The sequence below is a fragment of the Penicillium antarcticum genome (genome assembly GCF_028974205.1).
Source record: "Penicillium antarcticum strain IBT 31339 chromosome Unknown utg000009l_segment0_segment0, whole genome shotgun sequence".
Lineage (NCBI taxonomy): Eukaryota > Fungi > Ascomycota > Eurotiomycetes > Eurotiales > Aspergillaceae > Penicillium > Penicillium antarcticum.
In genome coordinates, this window is record NW_026695307.1 from 381,864 (window position 1) to 392,068 (window position 10,205).

General features: G+C 45.9%; 3 protein-coding genes across 3 annotated transcripts; 2 read left to right on the forward strand and 1 right to left on the reverse strand.

Annotated features, from left to right (window-relative positions):
- Nucleotides 1-619: 619 nt before the first annotated feature.
- N7508_008496 (sterol desaturase family protein) lies at nucleotides 620-1,942 on the forward strand (the record flags this gene model as incomplete). Its single annotated transcript, XM_058466560.1, has 5 exons — nucleotides 620-624; nucleotides 754-798; nucleotides 896-1,136; nucleotides 1,217-1,302; nucleotides 1,384-1,942. The coding sequence occupies 5 exons, from the start codon at nucleotides 620-622 to the stop codon at nucleotides 1,940-1,942; spliced, it is 936 nt and encodes a 311-aa protein (XP_058314406.1).
- Nucleotides 1,943-4,066: 2,124 nt separating this feature from the next.
- Nucleotides 4,067-6,441, forward strand: N7508_008497 (fungal specific transcription factor domain-containing protein; the record flags this gene model as incomplete). Its single annotated transcript, XM_058466561.1, has 6 exons — nucleotides 4,067-4,220; nucleotides 4,291-4,503; nucleotides 4,560-4,870; nucleotides 4,925-5,658; nucleotides 5,739-6,027; nucleotides 6,106-6,441. 6 exons carry the CDS (start codon nucleotides 4,067-4,069, stop codon nucleotides 6,439-6,441), a joined length of 2,037 nt encoding a protein of 678 aa, XP_058314407.1.
- Nucleotides 6,442-7,608: 1,167 nt separating this feature from the next.
- On the reverse strand, nucleotides 7,609-9,503 carry N7508_008498 (arrestin C-terminal domain-containing protein; the record flags this gene model as incomplete). The annotated part of the gene is made up of 3 exons (XM_058466562.1): nucleotides 7,609-8,085; nucleotides 8,158-9,140; nucleotides 9,218-9,503. 3 exons carry the CDS (start codon nucleotides 9,501-9,503, stop codon nucleotides 7,609-7,611), a joined length of 1,746 nt encoding a protein of 581 aa, XP_058314408.1.
- Nucleotides 9,504-10,205: the final 702 nt, after the last annotated feature.

Below are 10,205 nucleotides of genomic sequence, written 5' to 3' on the forward strand. Positions count from 1 at the left end.
TCGGCGCAATGGAAGAAAGTGCTCAGGGCCATTTTCGTCATGCAGGTTTGAAGATAGAGGTTTTGGAAGGGTCAAGCCATGAATAATGATGTGAGGAAAGAGAGCGTATTATGAGGTACTGCATGGGATAAATATTCGCGCCACACACATGAAGTCGAGCAGAAGAGAACCAACAATCGACTAGATCAAAACTCATGGCCTTATCTCTAGAATTCGCCCCTATTTGCTGAGTTGCCGTTCATGGGTCGCAGCGCTGTATCATGACCAAAACTTTATCAGTATAACCCCCCTCGTTTATTGAAAATTTTGACAGAAGCAACCGCTTGTAGCACGCTGATAGACAATCGACCGTGAGTTCTCCCAGCGCTCCACCCAAGCCGCGCTAATCCTAATTCACTAGGAAAGTCTCCACTCTCTTTGCTTGGTGTATCTCTGGTAGATCGAGAAAATTACCGTAATTATCCATTCCCGAAGTGGTGAGACCGGGAGCCGGAACACCAAAGTCATCAGCGCCGCAAAGGTCAGGCCACAGACGGGCCGATAGCTATCCGAGCCCCACTAAATCGGATGATGCGTATTTGCCCGCCTGTGTTTGGCTGCCCGGAACCTTCCTATAGTTATGTGGTATGTTCAATTTAGCAGGATTAGGATTTAATAGGAATATACTGTACACTACATAGCACATAGTACTCTCGCCTAGATCCTTTCTTTTTTCACTCCCCTCTTCACGAAATAGTCTTCTCCTTCTCTTAGCTTCTGCTTCTTCTCTCTTATTCAAGACCTGCTAGGAACCACAATGTCTGTGTCTCCTCCGCTTTTTTGCACCCCCCCCCACTGGGTGGTTGAATTATACTCTTTTGTGGAATTTGTCGTATATTAACCCTTTTTCTCCTAGGAATTCTACTGTGCTGCCCCCTGGCACCTATTGGGGCCAATATCAGGACATCACCAAATTCAATACCCACCTAAGCGTGGCAGAGAGATTGTGGGTCGCATGGTATGCGTGGGTGCAGAATGATGTCCTGGCCACCGGCATCATGTCCTTCGTTATCCACGAGTTGGTCTACTTCGGCCGCTCTCTTCCGTGGATCTTCATCGATAGCTTGGGTTTCTTCAAGAGATACAAGATTCAAAGTGTAAGTGGCAAGCCTAACACCTGGCACTAGCCGAAATCAACCCAATTCCAGCTGCCATCGAAGCTAACATTCTGCTTCAGAGCAAAGTACCTTCATTACGCGAGCAATGGGATTGCGCCAAGTTTGTGCTTCTGAGCCACTTCACCGTCGAACTTCCTCAAATCTGGTATGTTCCTGCCCTCGACGGAGTGGTATTCTACCTGACGGTTGCCTCTCGGGCCCGATTGAGTAGTAACGGCTCTTCTAGGCTTTTCCACCCAATGGCCCAGTTCTGCGGTCTATCAACATCGATTCCTTTTCCGTCTCCCTGGACTATGACATATCAGATTGCCATATTTTTCGTGATGGAGGACACTTGGCACTATTTTATCCACCGAGCTCTTCATTGGGGTCCACTCTACAAGGCTATTCACAAAATTCACCATCAGTATTCCGCACCATTTGGTTTGGCCGCCGAATATGCTTCTCCTATTGAAGTGATGATTCTCGGCTTCGGGACCGTCAGCTGCCCGATCCTCTGGTGTGCTTTCACCGGTAACCTGCATATTCTCACTATGTATATCTGGATTGTGTTGCGCTTGTTCCAGGCTATCGATGCCCACAGTGGCTACGAATTTCCTTGCAGTCTTCACCATTTCTTGCCTTTCTGGGCTGGTGCTGATCATCACGACCTCCACCATGAGAAATTCATTGGGAACTACTCAAGCAGCTTCCGCTGGTGGGACTACCTCCTTGACACCGAATACACTCCGGATGCCTTGAAGCGCCGAAGAGGGAAAAATGTGAAGGCAAAGAAGACACAATGATCTGAACGCTAGCAGTGACGGTCTGTCTATTTTCTCTTCAATTTGGGCGTTGGCTCTGTCTGGAACTATTTACCTGATAGATGATAGCCTTTCTTATGGTACTGTTCAAGGGTTGATTTACCATGACTAGACTTAACTATTCTTGAAACTAATTGGTCTTCTAAACATCGCTCAACTCATGCCGTAGCCGAGAGATTCATGGCAAAAGATGAAGCGGCCTGTCTCGATTAATATACGATTTGTGGCTCTGTGATGAGAAGTGACTCTTCGAACAATGTTAGAAGAACGTCCATGGCGCGTTTACGAGTGCTAGGACATGATTGGTCTTTAGCTACTCCTTGCTCCACTTGGAGAAGCATAATCCCCTATGGTAGTATTGTGCTATATACTGGCCAGTTCAACACAATTTCGAGCCGGTATGAATCAGCATCGTACTAGCTTTATCGATGTCGGCGCGTTTTACGTTCGGCACAGGGAAAATGGACATCAACAACGATGACAGCAACTCCATCAATTTGAGACTCATCCAAGCTCTGCCGCTGCTGGCCGCCCCCAGCCGAATATGAACCACGCGAAAATAGACATATAAATGACAACTATAACCTCTTGTGATCACAATCAAGAAGAAGAGGATTCAGAGAGTTCGGCATCTTGAGTATTCGTGTGCACCCAAAGATCTGTGCGTGGAGCAGCATAATCACGATGCTGGGTATACCGCGATAAATTTCTTTTACACAGGGGGCTACGAGACGGTAGCTCGCCCCTTGACGGAGGCATATTGGATCTCGTTATAGAGTACAACAGGAGCGGTTTAGTCTACCATACATCAAGGGCTTAGGGTCTTACTAATGAGGACTATTGACCATGTTTACAGCGAGTTAGAGGCCATAAAGGAACATAAGTGTGCCTCCGGTGATGGTCAAAATGCCTATCAAGTCGATAGCTTCGGGCTCTTGTATAAACGACATTCGCTCAAGTTTAATTCTGAAGAAAAGACCAAAACCATAAGAGCAGCACTATCAAGCGGCACTAATTTAACTAGGGATAATTGAACGAATTCTCTGTAGAACAGAATAAAACCTAAAAGGTTGTCTCTCTGGTTTTAAGTTGAATAATGGTTCCATGGAAACATCAACTGTGGCGGGTGTCCATGTTGTGTTGTGTTTCTCCGCTCCCCAGATCTTTGGGTCCTGTGGAATGCGGGGAAAACCTCGATAGCCTGGAAATGTATATGATTTTGAATTCATTTTGAAACCTCGGTATGCACAAGAGAATGCGATCATAGACAAACATAAAGTATTTCAGTTAACCGTGAAAGTAGCTAATCGAAACGCACGCGATGCTGAAGGGAGTTCAGAAAAGCGAAATGAGGGAACATCATAACCAACCATCAACGTCAGGTTCTTTTATGGCAGCTAGACAAACATCCAGGTCATTTTCTCAAGCGCCCTGGTAGCATTCCACATATGTGGCAAACCTGACCAATGAACATACATACCGTATTTGAACCACGCTTTAAGCTGCTTGTATTTAGCTTTAAGGCTGAAAGTGGGCCCCATAAACCGCCAAAATTGAATAACTCTATAGACACCGTTGTCCCCTTCAGGACGCAATGATTTCATAATGATTCATTCACCTCAGACCCGAAATTATATCTCGTAATCAAATTTGTTCCTCGGGGCGGTGGCAGCAAGCAGTCAACAAGTAACAAGTACCTTCAACCAGCGTTGAAAACAAGGAAGCCTTCGCAATATATATGCTTGGTAATATCGAAGCTAGGAATAATTTCCCACTGCGAAAATGGTTCGACCTCTTACGACCAGTTCAATGCGCGCTTCCTGCGAGGCTTGCAGGTATGCAAAGGTATGAGATTTCCATGTGCTTCAATCGCATTCCGATCACAACCGAGATCAATCACTCACCGCTACATGTTATCCCAGGTCCGTTGTATCAAGGAGGGTGAAAATTGTACTCGCTGCTTACAACGGGGAGAGAGCTGCAATTTCTCACCTGTAAAGCGCAAGAGAAGTAGGCATCTGCCTGGTTCACGTCGGTACTTGCTTCCAACATACCCTCTTATCGTGAAGAACGCTCATTCTTTCCCGAAGAGTATCGATTGACAAAATGAAAACCCGACTGGAAAGGGTAGAATCGCTACTCTCTGAGTCGGCGGTCAACGCACCCAATGACCGCTTGGAAAATCATTCCTCGCCCGCTAAGAGAGAGAAAGGATTATCCCTTCTTATAGCTGATAGGAGCGGCTCCTCTACCTTTATTGGTATGTCATCAATGTTTGACTCTCCGGGACTCAATACATGATTTTTTGCTCACAACACCTGGTAAATTAGGCCCAGCGTCGGGTTTCTCTCTGTTTTCACCGAGTGGTCTACAATGGATTTCGAGTCAAATTGGCTCTACAGAGCTCGCAGATTTTATTTTGAACCGATCCCGGATCTACATGCTCAGTTGGTCTGAGGAAATGATCAGCATGTGGCGGCATCTAACCCCTGAACTTCAAGCACCGCTACCTCCAAAAGCTTCCGCAGATATTGCAATCGACTGTAAGTTCCCGTCGAGCGTTGATTGAGTAATCCAAGAACTGATGGTGATTTCCAAGACTTTTTCGAATTTGTAAATTCCACTATGCCTCTTTTCGACAAGGAGGAGTTCATGAAGCTCTTTGAACAGCAATATTCACTCGATCCTCCAGTAGGTCTGCCCTGGTATGCATCACTCAACGTCGTGCTTGCCATCGGAGGGCTCATTTGCGAGGATGAAAGAGGCCAATGCACTCCCTCGGTCCATACTAACAGAACGATCGAAGGTGAGGGACATGTTTTAAATTATCTTCGAAACTGCTATGGTTATTTCACCCAGCTCGCTTTCAGTTGCAAGGAAATCCTGGCTGTTCAGGCTCTCACTGGAATGGTAAGTACCATTTTTAGCCACTAAGCTCTGGGCATGATGGATGATTGAGTACAGGCTTTCCTATTGGAAATGCTACTGGACGTCGAAGCAAGCTATATGGCCTTGGGAGCTGCGGCACGGCTTTCAATTGCCCTTGGATTGCACCGGAAAACCGATGATCCACATCTTTCCGTACGTGAGATCGACGAGCGGCGCAACGTCTTTTGGGTGCTCTACGTTTTTGATAAGATGATGAGTCTCCGGCTCGGGCGCCCACCAGCCATTGGCGACAAAGAAATCGAGATTGACGAGCCTAGAGCTTGCGAGCCGCTGTCCCATCCCGATACTCCTGATCCCTCGTTGTATTTTGAAAATTTTGTGAAGCTCAGTAAAATTGAGAGCGAGATATATAACGCACTGTACTCTGCTCATTGCCCGTCGTCAAATTCCTGGACAGAGAGGGTAGCAACAGTGGACCGTTTGAATAAGAAGGTCATTGACTGGCGAGTCTCTTTGCCTGACGGAATCATTCAACCTGGGCAACCACTAAATTGCAGTGTGCGCCTTGTTCCGTCTGCGGTGCTATTGCACTCAGAGTACTATAATTGTTTATCGACGCTCCACCGACTTTCAAGCTACCGAGGCACAATAATCGCCAGCGATAAGTCAGATCATAAAGTGAGCCCGGACGATTCAGCGGTTTCTTCAAGCCGTACTGCATGTATCGGTGCCGCTAGAGATACGGCCCGGATTATGGGCAGCCTGAATCTGAATGACAGATCAGGTAAATTCCGCAATAACCTGATTCGGTGCGTTCAATTTCTTTATTCTTCTTTTCCTTCTTCTTTGAATCCATCGTGCAAAGTGAGACTTTGCTGATTTGTCCAAGTCGCGTGTCCTACTATCCTCTTTCGGCTTTTTTGATGATATTTAGTAACATTCTTCTACATCCCCACGATTCTGGTAATTTGGATGATTTGGACCTACTCCATACCATTGTTGACTCACTCTCCCCTGCTCTCACAATAAGTACCTCATCGCTTGCAGTGCTGCTTCTTGAGATATTCCAAAAAATGATGGATATATCCGAAAGTCTTGTACATCAAACGCAACCCATCAAAAATAACCACGAGACGCGGGAAGATGTGACAACAGGCTTAACGAACACCGAGAACGGAGTATGTGATACAATTTTCCTGGAGATGCCAACGGGTATTGAGCTCTGGGCGTGTTGCAATTATCTAATATAATCACAGGGTTTCAAAATGGACTTGTCTCACAAGCCTATTACTACGCCATCGTTGGAATCATTTTCTCAAGCCGGCCATTTGCCGTTGGCTTCCGACACTGATCCCTGGACAGATCCCCCTCATGCTCCTCAAGTGCTTCATGGTGAGAATAAAGCGAGCTATTCGACCTCCTCTCCACCCTCAGAACATCACATAAGTCATAGTGTTGTTTTCAACCATGTGAGCTTTCCAGATGATATGGCGATGACTTTGACTCTCGACTGGGAGCTGGCGAATTTGCGGGCGACTGGCGTCAATGATTACTCGTTGCATGACTCCACTGGCCTGGGCATAGGGTTCTAGGACTGGACTTGAAATAACATGAATTTGATTCATGTCTTATCCAAAACCTTTTACTGAATATAAGTATTGATAAGGAGAACAGCACCTTTAGTGTGCAGAACCAAATCATTCAAAGAGCAGAAGGCAGATTTTTCAAGCGATAATTGGATGTAGAGTAACCAATCATTACTTGTAAAACTACACACTGCAGAGAAAGCTTCATGAATTGATTTTAATTATTGCAATATTGATCTATTCTGAGTATTTCAATCATGACTACCCTGATCAGTTTAAACTTTCAAAACTAGGGCGAGCTAAATGTATTTCAATTACCTCAGAAAACAGTGAAAGTTAGCATAATGCTAATTAATGCAAGTCATAGGCTCACATATGTTTACATTGTTTACAGCCCATTAACCCTACGCAGGAGTCTCAGGATATGTCACGGCCTAGTTGAGATAGATGAAGGGTTTATCCCTCACTAATGAATGGACACATGGCTATTTCAAGGTGGCTCTTGTCACTCAGATTGTTAATATGAGAATTGAATTCGGCAATTATTTTTATTTTCAACTAGCCGGTTCAAGACAGGACACCAATGCAGGGTTTCAGGATTACCATAGGCCAGGAAATTTGAAATGGAAGGTGGGGTCCATCAACGCTGATTAGGACTGCTTAGTATGAAGTTATCGTGTTTCTTCTTCTTCATCCATTGGTCAGCAGATCCATCTAGAGGAAGAAGTGGACCTAGAACCTATCAAGCAAAAAGTCATACATAAATCGCTCACACAGCACCTATCAACCGATACTATGAATATATAATAGGACCTAAACAATCCCTTGTGAAATGGTATATTGTATAGTAATACATGTAATAAGCAGTCGGAAACCTCGAAAAACGGACGAGAAATTACTCGCTAGGTAGTACCTAGCGTGGCTCCCTTGGGGTCTGGTTGCCTTTTATCTATTTCTGTAACATCATTAGCTGTATTGATACACAAAATGAAATTCTATTTATAACGTGAACAGTAGTCATCAAACATATCTTCAAGTGCAAGTGACATCCCAAGTGTACAAATTTGCGGCATGGCTCACGATCACAAATGTAGCCTGCTGCTATAATGAGAAATTGAAGAAACCGTATCCAAAAACACCAAATAGCCCATCTTCAGTGAATGGCTGGACCATTCAAACTATATGTGGGGTAGGGGGTGGGGGAGGAGGTAGGGGCTGCAGCTCGATCTCTTCAAGTGTATCCTGGGCTGAAGATAGTGGCCGAAAAAGTGGTGGGAAGGGACAAACACAATGGTTCTTCTCACGTATATGGGCCTGCGGAGGCGGTTGAATGCCAGCTTTGCAGAAATGAAATGACATTGTCGATGTTTTCGAAGATATCGGGTCGACGTGAGGATATTTGTTTTGCGGCTGAGCTGCTGTTTCTAGGGCAGATGAACCCAATACCGACAGCTCATATCCAGAACAATCGCATCCACCTCTCTGCACAGCACTCATGGGGTCATCATTGCGTACTGCATATGTAGGAAGGTAAATGTTGGCTGGAGTAGCCTTGCAAGACATTATACGAAAGGGAGATTGAAGAGTCACCTCGACCGGCCTATTCCAGCTCCTATTGTTATTTTCTGTCGTTGATAGACGCAACACAACCTTGAAAAGTAATATGGATGTTAGCACTATTCACAAAGTCATTGGCTGACACGTAATTGGGAGTTTTTTTACCTGTATCCAGTGACTGACGGTAAGGATTTCGTTCTTTGAATCAAGACAAAGACATTGCGACTTCTCCCTGTCCTTCATTTCAAAGCAGCTAGGCAGCTGAACGTTGAGCTCTATTCCAGTGTCGCTCGACATACTACCCCCAAGCAAATTTGTCTTGCTGCTATTCTCAAGGGGCAACTTGACACTCCCGTCTCTGCTGTTGCTCGAAATGATACGCATTTCACTGCCTGGGTAAGTACTGACACTTTCAAGCCCAGCTTGGTTTTCGAATAATAGGACCTTCTTTGAAGGTATTTGTAGAAGGCCAGCTTCTTTGCCCCTTGACCAATGTTGTACATGCTCAGTCACGTACACCTTGACCCACTGGCAAGCTACCTTGGACATGGGAGTCAATTTCAAACTAATAGGAATTTGAGAACCCAAGGGAAACGACTTTCCAGACATCACCATCCTATAATGGAGCTGGTCGCGCCAGTTACCTGAAATCATAACAGGCTCAGTCAACTCCAAAGGGCTCTCTGCTGGTAGCCGAACGACAGGAATCTCCAGTTTCCCGGTTAGGTTAGAGCGTAAATGCCGTGAGGGTTCGACAAAAGCTTCCAGACTGTATTGTATAGAGCTGAGGTCTGTCTTGATAGTTTCGGGAAGCGAGCCGTCCAATAGGAATTCGAAACTGTAAAGAAAATCACCCGCAGGAAATAATTTTGAACCACTCTGACTCTGAGCTTCATTGGATTTCGAATGGCACGTTGCAGTATCCTCAACTGAGTAGCCAGTTTGCGTCAAGCAAACCTTTGATGCCCCGGGCTGCCCCACTTGAAGAGAGGCATTTGTGGTTGTCATCAAATGGGCATTGGCTGTAGCTGTGGGTGCTTTCAGTAAATCAAAGGAGTCTGCTCCAAAGTCGTTGCGGTGCATTGCCGTACCCCCGCGGTCAAAGTAGGTAATTCCTTGGGTAAATAACGTTTTTGTACTCATACAGTCTGCTATTTTTGAAGAAAAATACCCGAGTAAGCGATTCATCGTCTTGCTAGATGGCCGTATTATAAGATGCACATACCTCCTGGCCACACCATTTGCATCTGCCCGCAAAAGCGAATCCAGACCTTCTTCAACCTGGTGGGCTTGGTGACACTGAGCCGTAATTGTCCTCGAAGGATGGTGCATTTCTTCGTGCTCGGGTCTTCCTTGTCATATCTCTCGAGGAAGAGGACGGATTCGGAAAGAGCAATGCCAAGGTTCATTCCATGTCCCGTCGCGATGATTGCTTCAGGGCCTAAATAAGGAACTAGCTCTGCAGTTTCCCTCTTCTGAAAGTTGGACTCCCTTGGTAGTGTGCGAACCATGGCGGCTGATGTGTCCGAGGCAAGGCTTTCAGGAGACGTAATGCAAAGAACACCCCGATATTGTATGAGAAGGTGGGAACCTCAGTATAGGTAAGATCTTCCGGTAGACCAAAAGAGGGTTCACTAGATTTGAATTTCACAAACTAGCGGGCTGTGGGCCAATTTATAGCTTGCTCCATCTACTCATGGATGATTACCATCCTTGAAACGCCGATAAATCTTCGCGGTGAACTTCCTTCAATAGACATCATAAGATCGGAGGTCGGAGGAAAGCGGCGGGCCAGTACTCGACCACATATTCCGAAACAGAAACAAGATATGATACTCTATCACCTTGTCTCGTTCACGATTCTGAGTGTCGCATAGCCATGGAAATTGTTATTTGTTACATCTGTTCTAATCACCTATCCGGCTTTGTCTAGACCTAGATTAAGGTTTGTGGGGCGCAGCTTAGAGTTGGGTGAACACCGCCCAACCAATGAAGGGAGATGTCTCGGCGGCGTCTCGGCGGCTTATCATGAGATCGGAGCGAACGCGGAGTTCCGAAGCTTATTCTAGATCTGAGATTAAGATTTGTGGGGCGCACCTGGGATGTTGGGTCAACACTGACAGACCCTACGGGAGACTTCTCGGCAGCTTGTCATGAGATCGGAGCGAGCGCGGTGTTCCGAAGACCACCCCGTAGGTTTAAGCCATCCATAC